Here is a 17,481-nt window from a genome sequence, read left to right on the forward strand (position 1 = left end):
ATCAGCAACTCGAAGGAAGAAAGTTCAAGATAAGTCCATGGTGTCTATCGGAAGGGAATGACAGGGTTTAGACCTCGATGGGTCTTCGAGCTCCTGACCTATTTACATAATCCATCTAACATACGAAGGAAATCCCTCACTATTACAAGTATCCGGAGAGGATTCACTTCATCCTTACATCCCATGATAGTACTCGGCGATTTATTTGACATGAAGTAGAACTTTATTTTCATCACTCTTCAGCTCTTGGACGATCTCTTCTGCATGGTGCATAAAGGATTACAAGGGGCGGACAAAACTACCACTTATGTCATCATTGGATAGATTTATTTCTACTTAATGTTTCAGCTGATCCATTCCATGGGAGAGACTTGAGACTGCACTAACCAATACATCCAAGTCTATGCTTGCTGTGATCTTGACATCGCAGAGCTCCGTGCTGTGTCCTGAGACAAGGTCCAGAACCTCTTCTCTTTCCGCAGCAGTCGGCTTATTTCTGTCTTGTTTACTTTCCATAGCACTTGCACCTTCTGACCTGATCATCTCTGGAACAACAAAACGCAGTAAAAGTGGCCTTCCATCACTTCCCTTGACAACTGCAAGTTTAGCAGAGCATCAAGTCTGAAAGCTCTCGCACCGCCTCTTGTAGTCCCAACATTAGATATTCCAATAAAGTTTCCATTTACGCTAAAATATAAAAATGAAGTGATCTACATCCACGCATCTCCATAATGACATCTATATGAAACTCTTTTTGCGAAAACATTAATAAAAACAACAGAATCTATACAGCATGGTACAACAAACAAACTAATTTTTGGACAAGTCCATGTGCAACACAAGCGAACCTCAAGGTAGACATTATCATTATTTATTTGGAGATACAAATGAAATCATTCATACGCACATCTACTATGCCTATAAGTTAACATTAAAAATACAACAAAATAGAGGTATAGCCAGAGAGAGAACAAAATGGAAATGAGGTATCATCTGGAATGATATGGCCAGGAAAACTTTGGTTAGGATTCCCTATAAGGATCTGACTCTAAAATCTTTATCACCTCCACCAGCCAACAGTCCCCCATGATATGTAAGAAATTCTAGACTACAAATAAATACAGCATAATACACCAGTTCCCTAGTCGTCAATGGGGTCAATGACTTGAAGCTGTGTAGGCTCCAAGGGCTTCATTTCATCCTTGCAACCTTGGACAAAAATAGCATAGGGTGCACGGATATCACACTGCTCCTGAAATCTTCAAAAACAGTCAGCATTCTCCAAACTAACTATACAATCATGGCAAGTTTCATCTGGACATGACCAAGCTTGAAATTGTCATGGGTGCACTAAACAAAGGATCACCTCCAATCTTGCAGTTCTCATGATCTACTTTCAATGATGCGGGCAACATGAACACCCTGCAAGCGTTACACTGCTCATCTTCCTCTCGGCTGCTACAGCTGCGAACTTCACATCGCCTTTTACCACGATCTGGACCATCACAGGCCAATTCTCTTCTTCTCTTCCTTTTCTTTGACGAACACCATTTCAAGCCATCCAGATAACATTCTTTAGCAAGGTCTAACACATCTCCAGCTTTAGGTATCAATGGATCTCTATGGGGGGGCATAAGCTTGCATGCAACAGTTCTCTCTGGTCCAGGGCTTTCAGTTAGGTGTTCTGTTCCAGGAAGCCCATTGGTGTCTGGTGATTGAATTGGGATTCCTTCATTGCTGAATGAATCCTTATTCTCACGCTCCATACAAGACAACAATGAGCTGACGATATCTTTTCTGTCTTTTATATAATTCCATGTGTTGCCAATCCATTCCTGTGAGGGTCTCAAGCCACCGAGAGTAAAAATAGAGACTTGGTTTTCTCCTGCAATACTCAAACAAGCAATATTCAACATTAGTAAGTATAGCCTAGAGCAGTCCAGGAAAATAATTCTTGCAATTTTTAACTATTCAGACAGCAAAAAAATGTACCAAGTTTAGTGTAATGCTGTAATGAATAAAAGATTTTACCTGGGAAATATACATGGATTTGCCCTTCAGATTGTTTACGAATCACAATACCCTCCCACCAGCCACCATGCAACCATGCATCAACAACAGCCCCAACATCAAAGCTGCGTGACAAGCTGCCTCTCTCTGATGGATTTGGACGAATCATTGGCCTCCCATACATGCGGATACCCAATCTGTCTGGTGCTGCAACCCTGGAAAGCGGAACCCATTCCTGTATAAAAAAAATTACATAAATAAAAATAAAAAAAAAGGATCAGATATAAGCACATCCACCAAGGCATAAGAGAAGAAACTTACATGTAAAATTTAATATTTACCTCTAAATTGCCATTTTCATCAGCATCTTGGATATCTTGATAGCGGACCTTCACCTTGTCACGGTGCCTTTTGAGAATCACACATTGGAACCAGCATCCCCTTATTCCACTATCTTGTGAAAGCACTTCAACATGGCATCCTGGAGATAGCTGCTGCTGGAGATTTTGCTCAAACAACTCCTTCCTGAGGAAACCAGGAGAAGACATGGTGCCTGTTATATGTCTTTCTGCTTTACTGCTGGCACCCAATTTTTTTTCCTTGTTCATATCCCTAGCAACCGTTCCAGCAAAGTCAATATCCCCACTACTCAACCTGTGTTTCTTCTTAAGTCCACTTTGGGGAACATGGTGATTTCGCTCTCCATCCAAACTAGAGGCACCACAGGTTATTTTCAATCTCAATTTCCGTGAAGATGAGAACATGGACCTAAGTAGTTCCTGGCTCCAGTATCCCTGGACCTGAGTTATGTCAAAAGGTTTGACATCATCATTGTCAATCTGCCTATGACACAGGTAAGGTTCCCAATTGCTATGCCTTGCCTCATTCTGAAACTTCTCAAAATGCTGAGCACTGAGGACGGCAGCTAATCCATCAATGCATTCAACACTGAAATCTTGAAGACAGAGAGAAAAGAAAATCTCTCTGTCATTAACATCGGAAGGCAAAAGAATACCAACCTCATCAGCTCTGTGAAACCATCGTACCACAACCATATTGTTGGCTCTTAAGTCCTCATACAGATCTTCCACATATGCCACAAGTGTCTTATTCTCTTCAGTCATGACATGGACAAAGTCATGAACCTAGGCAGGCATATGGCACACATTAAACCAATGCAAAAATAATAACAAGAATGAAGTCGTTGCAAATTAAATACATACAGAGATCGTAATTCCATTCCAGCTGAAAGATGGGTAGTGTTTGCGTCTTTTCCTGCAAATCCACGCAGAACCTAACCATGAAAATTCTTTAGAATGATGTCCCATTTTCCCTGATGAAAGACCCTGAACAGACAAAGGGAAGCAATAGAAAAGAAAGATAATAATAAATGAAACTGCTTCTAGGTTCACTTGCCTCACAACATAATGATAATTCACACAATTAGAGGAAAATACAACCAATATAGTTTCTCTACCTTGGAAGTTGGGATATATGTAGGTTCAGCATCTTCATCATCTGAAAATCTATCCACCATAGGAGACAATCCATAAGATACTGAATCTGCAAAAGAACAGACATTTTGTTGAATTGTAAAATCTTCATAAAAAAAAAAAAGAAACTCGAAATTCAACTATAATTCTCAACCTTCAGACAACCATCCCAGTTCATGGGAGACCTTAAAAAGAATAAAAACAAGAGAACCTACAAGAAACTACATAACGATTATAAAATCAAGTTTTCAAACGGATGGGAAAACAGGAATGTTGGAACCCTCAAACTTGAAGTTGCAGTAAAGAAACACTATGCCAAAATTGACATAATGTGAAGTTGAACAAAAGACACAGAAAAATAAAATAATAATACTGGCGATAACAACCTCATGCTGTAATACAAATTGTACTGTAAATTGTAAGAATTGGATCCAACAAAAGCATAAAATACCATTACAAATTACTGATCTTCTTTCCTAAAGGTAACCTTGGTCAAATATTAAAATTACACAGGCATAGAAAATGGCTAACTTGAGTTCAAAAGGTGAATGCTTATAAATAACAATTTGAGAAAGAACAAATGTCTGCAACACTACATTGATAAATTTCTAAAGCAGATTCCCTTGCAGAAAGTACAATATCGACCATATTACTATCATCTTAGAAAGAAATGAAATCTCAAGCAGGTCTTGAAACCACAAGGGCACGACCTTCAGCATGCTATCTGTTCTTGACTCGCGAAGGGTTCCACACCCACTCGAACTGGCACTGAGTCACAAGTCTCTGTAATATTTGCTGGCACTATTTCATTGGATCAGATAACAAGGCTCTCAAGCAAAGCAACACAAGGAATGCAGTCTTCGAGATCCATAATGTACAAGAAATATTTCAAAGTCAAGTTAAATTTGCAGATGCCTAAGCAATGAAAAAAACATTCAAAAAGATAACTGTAATGAGGCTAGCCAAGCTGAGGGAGAGATCTATGTGGTGAAGGATCTGCCAAGATCAAAGAACTATTAACAAAAACAATGAGACCAATGAAAGAAAACTATGTAGGATAACTGATGATTCGGATGCATACAGACATGTAGTCACATTAAACAGTACAAGGATCAAATGATAAGATAGAAATAACAACTTGAGCTAAAAGCGTAGATGACACAATATCCACCAACTGGGCAAAATAATTTTCAAATCTAAGAGACGGAAAAAACAGCAAATTTTAAGGGGAATAACTTGATCGTGGACTATATACATACTACACTAAAATAAAAAAATAAAAATAAAAAAATAAAACTCTTGATCTTTCATAACAAACTCTGGTAACCCCAAAAAAAAAAAAAATACTGAAAACAAAACTCTTAAATTAAAGCCATCATCAATATAAACAAGATTAAATAATCATTGGCATAACTTCAAAGTTTAAAAAAGAAGGGAAGCAGAGAGCAGCATAGCAAGAATTTTTTTTTTATTTAAAGATCCAGAAACAAAAAATAAAACAGAACAAACTTTCATACATTTTAGAACACGAGATAATTTATCCAAAGGAAGCTCAAAATAATGTCTAAGGGTTGAGGAGAGAGAAAGGGACAGCAATGAGGAAAATTACCTAAAATTAGAATATTTAACACTTCACAGGAGTTACAAATCGAACAAAGTTCAGAAGTAAAATTTTAAATAAAACATATATTGAAAAGTTATCAATATATCATGGTTTTCAGGATTTAAACATGATAGAATGAAGACTCCTGGAAACAAAATATTTTCAGAACAAATAGAAACGCCCCAACATAAACCAACACAAAGAAGACTACATGGATGAGCAAGCAAAATAAATGAATGAATAAATAAAAGAAAAGACAAAATCAAAAGTACACAAAAAGGATTATCTTTCAAGAACTAGTGGGTTCATAACCGTAGCCCAGACAGAGCAAATTTTACATTTTCTTTCGAGGATTTCCAGTGGCAAAAAAATAGAAGGCAAAAGGGATATCTCCTTGTTCTTCCACAATGAGATAACCCAAATCAAGGAGCAAACATCCCAGAAAGCTAAAGGTGTCGATAGATCCGAAGGAAATACAAGGATGCTGAAGCCAACGAAGAAATTCAAACAAGAAAATAGCAAAAGAAAAGTCACGTTTCCAATTATTTTGCAGGTTCTCTAGATCTACCTCCTCTTAACTTCGACAAAAAGAAGCAATCAGAACCAGCTACAGCCCAAATCCATAACATATCTCTCCTTGTTCTGTTGCATATATAGATTGTTTCTATGAGAGAAATTGAAGGTGACAAAGGAAACTCCATATTCCTCAAATCCATCTATTGAAACGAATCAAACAACCGACCCTTGAATAAAGCCGATCAAAAAATGGAACAGATCTATACGGAATCCAAGATTTCAATAAGAATCAAGTATGAATCATCAGAAAAAAAAACAACTTTTCAGATTATTTTACAGTTTATCTTCTGGGATATCCTATGATAAGCGAAGAAAGGCAATCTATGACAAGTCACAGCCTTCGCCCATCAATCCGTTTTCCTTCAATGATTTTTTATATATTAAAATAAAAAAACAACAAGAGAAATCCCCAAAACCTTGCACCCCGACACCTCCACTCATCAATCCAACCAAAGAAAGGAGCCACCTTTCCCAAAACCCATCAAGGAAACAACAGATCCATACAAAATCCCAAGCTACAGAATCCCATCCCCAAAATACACCAAAAAATTCCACCTTTCCAATTCTTTCACGCTTTTCCAAGCTTTATTTCTTCTCAATTACAATTCCGGAAAAAAGAAAAAAGGCATCTTTTTTATTCTTTCACGATTTTTCAAGCCTTATCTCTTCTCAAATTCTAGAATTTACTGGGGAACAGACGAGCCGAAATACCTGAGACGAGGGAAGAGAGCCAATCGACGACCTCCCTCCGGGTCCGCCACCTAAGGGAGAGCCCAGAGGACGACGACGGCGAGCAGCCAGAGGACGAGGAGGCGGCGGCCAGGAGGTGGTGGTCCGGCCGCAGCGCGAGAAGCGATCTGAGGAACTGCCCGGGAACGGCGTAGGACATGTGGCGCACGCTCTTCTCCCGCCCCACCACCGCCAGATCCATCCCGCCGGCGGCGTCCTGGAGGTAGTAGTGCACCACCCTCCTCCCCTTGTCGTTCGACACCACCTCCTCCTCCCACCCCACGAACACCTTCCCCATTTCCTCCATATCCAAACCCTTTCTCCTCCACCGCCTGCAAGAAGGGGACGATTTGTTCCGACATTATGTAAATAAATAGGTGAAGAGGAAGGGGCGAAGAGATTTGGGTTGGGGAAGAAATCGACGGCGGGGATTTCGTCCGCGACGTTAAATCCGGCGAAACCGCCTCGAAGAGACCGGGATTCTCAAGAAAAGGAAATGGACCGTGGAGACGTTATTGCCCCCAATAATTCTTTTTATTTTCGTCATTGCCATCAGGGGATCGGATGCATTGATATGAACCCGAACAGCGAGGATAGGGGGGAGAGGACGCGACACGCGTCCGGGTTTGTGGTGAGGAAAACAGCGGCATTGCGCGTTGATTACGTCAAAAGCGCGTGGGGGGGGGGGCGGGGTGGGTTTGGAAGCTTTCGCGTTTCAGAATCTGCTGCGATGGCCTATCCGTTCTTCTATGCGGATCACCTGATCCGCTTTCGCATATTTTTGTGCATTCTGCGGTTTAGGTCTGCTTGGCTCAATTGAAGGTTTGGAAGCACAAGTGCCATCTCAGGGCCAACCAAATTCCTCCCAAACTATCCAACACAATTGATCTTGTTAACACAATAAGAAAACTCAGACTTGGACTTCTTATTGTTAATTTTTATTTTAAAATTATTTTTTTATTGATTTATATGAAAATAATATCTTATTATATATATATATATATATAAAATAATATTTTATGAAGAAATATTGGAGTGTTGGCAATTCAGTTTTTCAAATAAATTTTATTGTGCCATCTGAAAAGAACATCTTTTCATATTAAATTATTTTATTAATGTGTGATATTATTATATTTTTATAATTAAAATCTATTTATATAGATAGTTGAGAATATAAAATAATCTTAAAATTTTGAATGAATATTATTTTATTATTTAGATATAAATTTTTTATCAATTTGATCAAATCTAAAAAAAATTATTTTCATATATTCGACTTCACGCAATGCGTGGATCTTTGACTAATAGTAATTTTAAAGGAAAGCAACTATAAAATAGAGAAATTATTATATCCACGTGCATGGTCACACTGATGCACGCCACTAATTGCCATGGTGTATTATAATGGGTTAATTACTGGGACGAGCATATAATGAATGAAATCCATGCTCATGTATTTTGATGATTAATGGTATACACATGTATGGCCATGTATATGGTACATGCAATAATGTTTTCATGAAATGTTCACAGCAAATTTATACCATAATCTTTATCCGCTGTCTTGATTGTTACAGCTGAAGTTCTTTCTCTTCCTAAGGGTTATCCTAATCTTTCTTACTTGTTAGGGCTCCCATTCAAACCTACTTCAACTTCACTTGAATAATAAAATGGAAAACAACGATTGGACCTCACGGAACCTTTAAAAAATTAAATTTAGATGATAGCTTTGGGGTTGGACCTACAAGGTTGACTTTAGTCATAGTTTCAAGTTCCATGGTGCTTAGTTTGATTAGATTTAGAATTGCTTTTGTGCAAACGTCATTCTAATAAGTTGACCCAACCGCCCACCCATCCACGCCCCCAAAAACACCCCCCTTCCAAACTCTAGTGACTTGTCTACGAATTGATTGATCCGGATAACATTCCAGCTGGTTCAATTACAACTCCACAAAATTGACTATAAGGTACAAAATTATATTTGCATCTATTTGAAAATTAGCTACTCCTGATCTCCTATATCTCCATCCCCAATTCCGCTGGGACTCCTCCCTCCAAGGCTATAAATCAAAATTAAGTTTTCATCGGACCTTTTTATACTTAAAACTTCATCACCCGACAACCATTTGAGCCCCTCTCTCTATTTGCCATTCATTAGAGGTTGTTTGTCATTTGCAAATTTTTATTATTAGAAAACTTGAACTTGTCGGAATCTCTTGGAACCTATTGTCCATTATTTTCAGCAAGATATTTATTTCTTCGATGCGTTTTACCCTAAAGCTACTCTCTTTTATTTTTATATTATAGCTTTAATGCTATTTGACGTTCTTTCATTGATTTACATGTCCATACCTATTGAAATAATGTATGTGGAGCCTAAAATTTTCGGTTATATGTGTCTAGTAATTAATAGTGGTGATCATTTTATTGTTTGTATGGTTATCTATGCAAGGGTAATCTTGGTATTTTTTTTTTTTTTTTTTTTGGATATTTATCCTCACATTCGGCAAAACACTACTTTCTTTTCCTCAAAATATATCTAAATAAAAACAATAAATTCATATGCCTTACGTAGAGGGAGGAACGGAAAGTTTGTGTTAAGCATACGGTTGAATTCCCCAAGGTACACCCCGTTGGTGCACCGAGCAAGTATAGCAACTTCGGGCCCACTCTATAAAGCCTATATATCCCCAAAAATTTCAATTCCCTTTCTAAAATGGGCCAAAACTTGACTTAAATTACACCTCATTCTTAGGAAATCTATCATCTAGCATTTCCCTAGACCCCTAATATTAATGTTCTGGGGTAAGAGGAATTATTATTTACATTTTTTTTTTTTTTTTGCATCATGAGGCCGTGCATGCAGCTGATAATACTTGTTATTTCTTATTATCCAAAAAAAATATTTATTGATTTGTTTAAATCTCATTCATCATGCCCATACTTGAATGCATCATCGTAAAAATCAATGCCCGTGATTGGTTGCATGCACCGCTGCGTCATCGCATGCAATATAAATAATAATTTTTTTTGAGGGGCAGAGCCGCTTTCGTTTTCCCGGAGATAAGGCATAAAAGTACTTCCAAATCACCCGTTCTCATAAAAATTTGATTTATTTCTTTGGTTAATGCACTGCAATCCGGAGGTGGCATGACGTGGAGGATGACGTATTATGGTCGGAAGGTAGCCACAAGACTTCAAAGAAGATAACTATAACAGCTGGAGACAGCTAAGCCAGCATCTAATGTTGGACCATAACTAATCTTAAACAATTAATCTTCACCTCGGAAATAAATGGCAGAGAGATGTAATAAACGGTGAAGGGAGAGGAATCTACCCGAGGTTTGCTTTGACTCGTTCCATTGTTTCTTTTCCTTTTTCTCTGAGAGGATAAGCACAGCATTATCCACTTGATGCCAATGCTCTCCCTTGCTTTCCCTTCCCCAGCTGGGGCCCATACCCCTCCAATTATTGCTACTCCATTTGTGTGTATTTTATGTGGCTAATCTAACTTTCAAAAAAATAACTCATGATTACCCAAAAAAAAAAAAAAACTAATAATGATGAAAATAAAAAAAAAAAACTTGAAACCATTAAATTTGATCATCCCATGGTTCATTGGTTCTATAATATTATTATAATTGGCACTTTATGAAATTATTGCCGATAATAATAACGATCATGCTCAGTTATTATTTTTTTTATCTATTTGAATTAAAATTATTTGAGCATTAAGTAACATTACAATGATGGATATTAATTTTTTTATTTATTGTTATAAAATAAAATAACAATCAAGACCGTATCATTTGTATAAAAAATATTTTTTTCAATTGATGTAAAGATCTTGATATTAAAATATACTATTTTATTTCAAAGAATATTGGAAATATTAAATAATAGTCATCATTCTCATCATACAATGGCTGTTATAAAAAAATCATATAATTACTGTTATTTAAAATATAAATAGAGTAGTTATGATGGCCATGATAGTGTTATCATAGCAATTAGTTTTTCAACCTTAATTGTGTCACTCCCCTTATTGAGCATCTACTTTTGGATATCAGGTTGAGGGAAAAGTCACAAACCCAATGGTTGTTTTAAAGGTCATTCATGGTAACACCAAGACAAATCTCTTTTGTCTTCATTTTATCCTAAAGAGTTTTTTAAGAGCTAAAAAAAAAAGTGCTTTCAAACGCTTCAACAATTTTGCCAAATAGGACTTAGTGGACCGGTGCGGATATAAACCAAGCATAAACTACATCCAACACAACCTCATTTCGGATTTACAATTCGGATGCAAGCCCCACCCTAGAGGTGTGTTCTTTTCTAATGTTACATATATGCCTAGTCTAAATTTAATTGGTTATAGTGTAATTATTCAAATTAATCATAAACCCAAAGGAGTTTGTCCAAGCATGCCTTCGCTTAAACTTGCAGGATTAGTTTGGAACCTTTCCTTAAACTTACAGGATTAGTTCGGAGCCTTAACTTAAACTTGCAGGCTGGTATACTAGAATATCTCAGTTGAAATCAGGCAGTAGGGTTCAGAATTGGTTGAGCAGATCCAACGATCTGATTACTCTCACTGTACAGTGTACAGCATTATCATGCGATGGACACGAGAATGACAAACAAATTAGAATAGAGGTTGGCACAGCAAAAGGGAATTGTCTATTGTGTGATATGAGGGTCACTTAGGTTTTTTTTTTTTTTTTTTTTTTTTTTGGGGCGAGGGCTTGGACACGGCACCATTTATTGCTGTCAAAGATCACTAGATTTTGGACTGAAAATGCTTTCATGCAAGTGACAGATCCATGGGCCCACGCATGTTTGTTGATTTTTCTTGAACGCCATCCCATCCACGATGGATGGGTTGATTTCAAGGCGAGATCGATGAAAAGCTCGAATGACATATGCATGTGGTTGCGCTTGCTAATTGTTGCAGGTGGTCTGAACCAATAGTCGAAACCTGCTCCCTCTCTCCTTTTTTTTTTTTTCTTTTTCTTTTTTTTTTTCTTTTTCTCTTGAAACAGTTGCTTTGTAAGGCTTCTGACTGATACGGATGGGATCCGATCGAATTGAAAAAAATATTTTATTTAATTAAATTTAATTAGATTAAAAAAATTTAATTTACTGTCGATTATTTATCATATATAAATCATTTGAAACTGAAATAAATAATTTATAGCGAGTTCGGATGGATTATATCGATTTGGACTTTAATATTGATTCAATATTAATTTTAAATTTAATATTGACTCATTTAAATTTATTTATATTTTTTAAAATTTAATATAAAAAATTAAATTTTATAAAATTTAAATTTTAAATTTATTTTTAAATCTGTATAAAATAAAATAGAAAAAAATTTTACTCATCTGAAATCAACTACATCTGAAAGTTTTCATTTTAAAATTATCTCAAATTAATATATTTTTATTAATAATTAAATATTAATATTTTTTATAAATATAAATGAATGATACAATATTTTTTAGAATGAAATGTTGAAACCTAAACGATATCATCCAAAAATAAAAATAAACTTGTGAAATACTACATCGATTGGATTCGATTTCACACAGATTAAAAATATAAAAATTAAATTTAATCATAAATAATTAATTTTTTATAAATTTTAATTTAATTTTATTTAATTTATATTTTTTAATCGATCGAAATTGATATTTATTAAATTAGATTGGATAATTTTTTTAAAATTTTGATTATTTGCTCAGTTCAATTCAGTAAATATATTTTAAATTAAATATTTTATAACTTCTGACGCAGTGGTACTAATGTCTTCCACAATACAGGCATGCTGTAATGGTCCATAGAGTGCCATCCAATCAATTGTACTATTTATTGTCCCTTTTGTAGATGGGGTGAGTCTTACTGCGAGCATCCGAACATCTACTGGCAGTGGAAAATTGGTACCTTTATGCTCTGCCTCTTCTGTAATTCGAGAAATAACTATCCTGGAATCTCCTTTCAGAACAACGTTATTAGCCGTGCATGTCTATTGATTTTTCTTGAACAATGTGCCATCCAGGATAGATGGGATTATTTACAAAAGAGAATAACGGTGGATCCATGTAATGCCTGAATAAAATATATATTATATCAGATTTCCGACTTGACCTCCAATGACCTACGCTGGAGCTAACTCCAACCGAAATTTATTTTGCAAAGATGCTATTTTGATGATCTCCAATCCACTTCAATTATTTTTGATCATGTTGGAATATATCGATTGACCCCCATACACCGACTTATTCTCATATCGATCTGATCGACGATCGATGGATAACTCCGATCGATGCCCGACTCTACCGACCGCACTGATCGACGACTGCCGATAGTAGCTGCCGACATTATTCGACTGAAGGAGTGTCGGCCGGACAGACCCATTCTGTTCCCAACCAGTCGAGTTGTGGAGTCCAAATCACCGACTCACTGTCGGGGGCGGCAGCTGACGTCCGACCTCAGCGAGGCATTAAACCGGCCGACGGTATCCCTGGATCTTCACTCGACATCCCTGGGTTTTCACCCGACATTCCACAACTAGACGCCGACGTACAGTCGGTCGGCTCCTCCAAACGCCGTACGACTACTGAAGGCCGTCCGTCCTGACATAGGCGTGCGGCATAGCCGCCCTAGGACGTCGTCCTATCCTAGACAGGGATCAACCCTAGTGATTTGACTGCCCCACGGTGATTTGACAACCCCACGGCAACTCTGACAGTCTTCGGCGATCTGACAACTCTCCCATTATCTGCGCCATTAATGACGGCGCCATGCCGCGCTCTACTATAAAACGGGGAAGGCAACAGTGCTGGAGAGGTCCCTTCGAAACCCTTGAGCTTACTCTCCCTCTCTCTCTCTCTCGCTGAGCTCCTTGATTCTTTTATACTGTTGCCTAGTCTCCTCTCTGACTTGACTGTCGGAGGGTCTCCACCGGAGGCATCTCCGGTCAGTGTGGACTTTTCCTTGCAGGTACTCGTTCCCGGTGACCAGGCGACGAGGGGATTGACCGCAACAGGTTTGGCGCGCCAAGTAGGGGGGATCACGACCTCCACATAACTCGAAACATCCTTTCGAAATGACAAGAACCAGAGCTCAGCGATCGAGGGCTACCGGGTCGGCGAAGCGCTCTTCCCGTCGGGAAGAGGCCCCTCCTCCACCTTCCATGGCAGAGCCCAGCTCTCCGCATCCGGTGGTAACTACGGAGGCGCAAATCGCGGCAATCGTGCGGCAAATGACCATTCTGACGGACGCAGTCAAAAGCCTCCAACAGCAACCGACTCAGTTGCCGCAACCACCGGCGAAACAACCGACGGCGCACCCTATGCCGTCCAGAAGCAGCCGCCGATGCCTGCGTCAGCTCCCGTCTCCTCCTCAAGAGCATCCACCTCAGCACTCCCATCGAGAAGGAGCGAGGCGGCCACGGCGTGACCCTCACCGATCTCGGCGTCCCTCTCCTTCCCAGCTGGAGCGGGCAAGGAAGGGGAAGCGGCCGAGGACACCGTCCGCCTCATCCTCACATTCTTCGAGAGGTTCGACTCCTGGGGTTTCTCAACACCGACGGTTGGACGACTACGAACGCAGGTTCGAAGAAATCGACCTTCGGCTCGCTCAACTCCAGGTGGATGGCCAAAAGTCTTCGAACGACGTCGACTTCCGGACCACCCAACCTCTCTCCCGACTCATCCTCGACGAGCCGATCTCTAGTCAGTTCAAGATGCCTCACGTGGAGCCTTACGACGGCTCCACCGACCCAATTGACCATCTGGAGAGCTACAAGGCTCTCATGACGATCCAAGGAGCAACCGATGTCCTTCTCTGCATCGGCTTCCCCACCACGCTTCGCAAAGCCGTCAGGGCTTGGTACTCCGACCTTCGCTCCGAGAGTATCCACTCCTTCGAGCAGCTCGAGCATTCTTTCATGGCCCATTTCAGCACCAACCGGAAGCCGCCGCGAACCTCAGACAGTCTTTTCTCCCTCAAGCAGGGAGAAAATGAGACTCTACGACACTTTGTGGCCCGGTTCAATGCGGCCACACTTAAGATCCGGGATCTCAACGAAGACATGGCTATCTCAGCCATGAAGAGGAGACTAAAGGGGTCTCGATTCACCTATTCCTTGGACAAGATCCTCCCCCGGACGTATGCCGAATTGCTGGAGCGCGCGTACAAATATATGTGCGCGGACGAAGGAGCTTTCGACCGGCACCTGACCGAGGGCACGGGTCAGAAGGAAAAGCGGAAGAAAAATCGAGCTCCTGCTGAACCCAACGAGCCCCACCGATAGACGGGTCTCATCCCGACAACGGAGTCTGAGACCGACGCATCGCAGGTATGACTCCTATACCCCTCTTCCCGCTCCTTGTGTGCAGATCCTGATAGAGATCGAAAGAGCGAAGAATCTACGACGGCCTCGGCCTCTGAAGGCAAAAGGCCCCGACCAACACGACTCGATCATCGATCATCGAATCAACGGCTCGATCACCGATCGCCGAACCGACGGCCTCAGCCTTTGAAGGCAAAAGGCCTCGACCAACACGGCTCGATTGTCAATCGCCGAATCAATGGCTCAATCACCGATCGTCGATGGCCGAACCAACGGCTCGATCACCGACCAACACGGCTCGATCGTCGATCGTCGAATCAACGGCTCGATCACCGATCGCCGAACCGACGGCCTCGGCCTCTGAAGGCAAAAGGCCCCGACCAACACGGCTCGATCGTCGATCGCCGAATCAACGGCTCGATCACCGATCGCCGAACCGACGGCCTCGGCCTCTGAAGGCAAAAGGCCCCGACCAACATGGCTCGATCGTCGATCGCCGAATCAACGGCTCGATCACCGATCGCCGAACCAACGGCCTCGGCCTCTGAAGGCAAAAGGCCCCGACCAACACGGCTCGATCGCCGATCGTCGAATCAACGGCTCGATCACCGATCACCGAACCGACGGCCTCAGCCTCTGAAGGCAAAAGGCTCCGACCAACATGGCTCAATCGTCGATCATCGAATCAATGGCTCGATCATCGATCGTCGATCGCCGAACCAACGACTCGATCGCCGACCAACACGGGTCGATCGTCGATCGCTAAATCAACGGCTCGATCATCGATCGTCGAACCGACGGCCTCGACCTCTGAAGGCAAAAGGCCCCGACCAACATGGCTCGATCGTCGATCGCCGAATCAATGGCTCGATCACCGAACCAACGGCTCGATTGCCGACCAACACGGCTCGATCGTCGATCGCCGAATCAACGGCTCAATCATCGATCGTCGAATCGACGGCCTCGGCCTCTGAAGGCAAAAGGCCCCGACCAACATGGCTCGATCGCCGATCATCGAATCAACGGCTCGATCACCAATCATCGAACCGACGGCCTCGGCCTCTGAAGGCAAAAGGTCCCGACCAACACAGCTCGATCGTCGATCACTGAATCAACGGCTCGATCACCGATCGTCGAACCAACAGCCTCGGCCTCTGAAGGCAAAAAGCCCCGACCAACACAGCTCGATCGCCGATTGCCGAATCAACGGCTCGATCACCGATCGCCGAACCGACGGCCTCGACCTCTGAAGGCAAAAGGCCCCGACCAACACGGCTCGATCGTCGATCGCCGAATCAACGGCTCGATCACAGATCGCCGAACCGACGGCCTCGGCCTCTGAAGGCAAAAGGCTCCGACCAACATGGCTCGATCATCGATCGTCGAATCAATGGCTCAATCACCGATCGTCGAACCGACGGCCTCGACCTCTGAAGGCAAAAAGGCCTCGACCAACGTGGCTCGATCGTCGAATCTACGGCTCGATCATCGATCGCCGAATTTACGCCGCGACGTACCCGCCCACCAAGGTCTAGGCAACGGGTATTCGACTTGCGACATGCCGACCCGGTCACGATCGATCGAAGGATATTCGGCTTACCACCGTCTATCATACGACTCGACATGCTACGGTCATGATCGATCGAAGGATATTCGGCTTGCCACCGTTTATCATACGTCCCGACATGCACACCCGACCCAGGGGCCGGACAATGGATATTCGACTTGCCATCATTATCCTATCCAAATACGTCAGACGCTACTCGACTATCAGACTCTGCGGAATGATCGTGTCGACGAGCAATGTTCAGAGGTTAGCCGACCTCCGACCTGACATGCATGCTCGACCTGCAGTCGGGACGACCGACATCGGATCGTTCGTTGATGCGATCGTCAGAGTCGGGGCAAGACATGACGGAAAACCACTCCTTTCGTCCGAAGCCGTCGCCCACGTGTTCAAGCGAGCCAACACGACATCGGACTCAGGAGTGGAGGGGCAACTATTGGGATATACCGACTGACCCCCATACGCCGACTTACCCTCGGATCGGTCTGACCGACGACCGACGGATAACTCCGAACGATGTCCGACTCTACCGCCCGCACTGATCGACGACTGCCGATAGTAGCTGCCGACATTATCCGACTGAAGGAGTGTCGGCCGGGCAGACCCATTCTGTTTCCAACCAGCCGAGCGGTGGAGCCCAAATCACCAACTCACTGTCGGGGGCGGTAGCCGACGTCCGACCTCAGCGAGGCATTAAATCGACCGACGGTGTCCCTGGGTCTTCACCCGACATCCCTGGGTTTTCACCCGACATTCCACAACTAGATGCCGACGTACAGTCGGTCGGCTCCTCCAAACGCCGTACGACTACTGAAGGCCGTCCGTCCTGACAGAGGCGTGCGGCATAGCCGCCCTGGACGTCGTCCTATCCTAGACAGGGGTCAACCCTAGTGATTTGACAGCCCCACGGTGATTTGACAGTCCCACGACGACTCTGACAGTCTTCGGCGATCTGACAACTCTCCCATTATCTGCGCCATTAATGACGGCGGCATGCGGCGCTCTACTATAAAATGGGGAAGGCAACAGTGCTGGAGAGATCCCTTCGAAACTCTTGAGCTTACTCTCCCTCTCTCTCTCGCTGAGCTCCTTGATTCTTTTCTACTGTTGCCTAGTCTCCTCTCTGATTTGACCGTCGGAGGGTCCC

General features: G+C 42.1%; 1 protein-coding gene across 2 annotated transcripts; it reads right to left on the reverse strand.

Moving 5' to 3' along the window:
- Window positions 1-832: 832 nt before the first annotated feature.
- On the reverse strand, window positions 833-6,756 carry LOC140851913 (uncharacterized). 2 transcript variants are annotated; one of them, XM_073244060.1, is made up of 6 exons: window positions 6,394-6,756; window positions 3,488-3,573; window positions 3,234-3,356; window positions 2,352-3,155; window positions 2,032-2,245; window positions 833-1,885 (listed from the first exon to the last, which is right to left on the reverse strand). In XM_073244060.1, exons 1-6 carry the CDS (start codon window positions 6,716-6,718, stop codon window positions 1,311-1,313), a joined length of 2,127 nt encoding a protein of 708 aa, XP_073100161.1. In that variant the 5' UTR covers window positions 6,719-6,756; the 3' UTR covers window positions 833-1,310. The 2 variants fall into 2 exon arrangements, with proteins under 2 accessions (XP_073100161.1, XP_073100162.1); XM_073244061.1 differs by lacking the exon at window positions 6,394-6,756 and adding an exon at window positions 4,214-4,827.
- Between the last annotated feature and the right edge of the window lie 10,725 nt (window positions 6,757-17,481).

The sequence above is a fragment of the Elaeis guineensis genome, chromosome 10, assembly GCF_000442705.2.
Source record: "Elaeis guineensis isolate ETL-2024a chromosome 10, EG11, whole genome shotgun sequence".
In the NCBI taxonomy this organism is placed as follows: Eukaryota; Viridiplantae; Streptophyta; class Magnoliopsida; order Arecales; family Arecaceae; genus Elaeis; species Elaeis guineensis.

What these genes read in the sequence shown, in the direction of transcription:
- LOC140851913 (XM_073244060.1), bottom strand. Translation starts at nt 6,718, where the DNA reads ATGGAGGAAATGGGGAAGGTGTTCGTGGGGTGGGAGGAGGAGGTGGTG. An exon ending in GCTCTCTTCCCTCGTCTCAG is followed by an intron (nt 3,574 to 6,393) that starts GTATTTCGGCTC and finishes GTTCTTTTGCAG; the next exon opens with ATTCAGTATCTTATGGATTG. An exon ending in AATCCATGTATATTTCCCAG is followed by an intron (nt 1,886 to 2,031) that starts GTAAAATCTTTT and finishes TGAGTATTGCAG; the next exon opens with GAGAAAACCAAGTCTCTATT.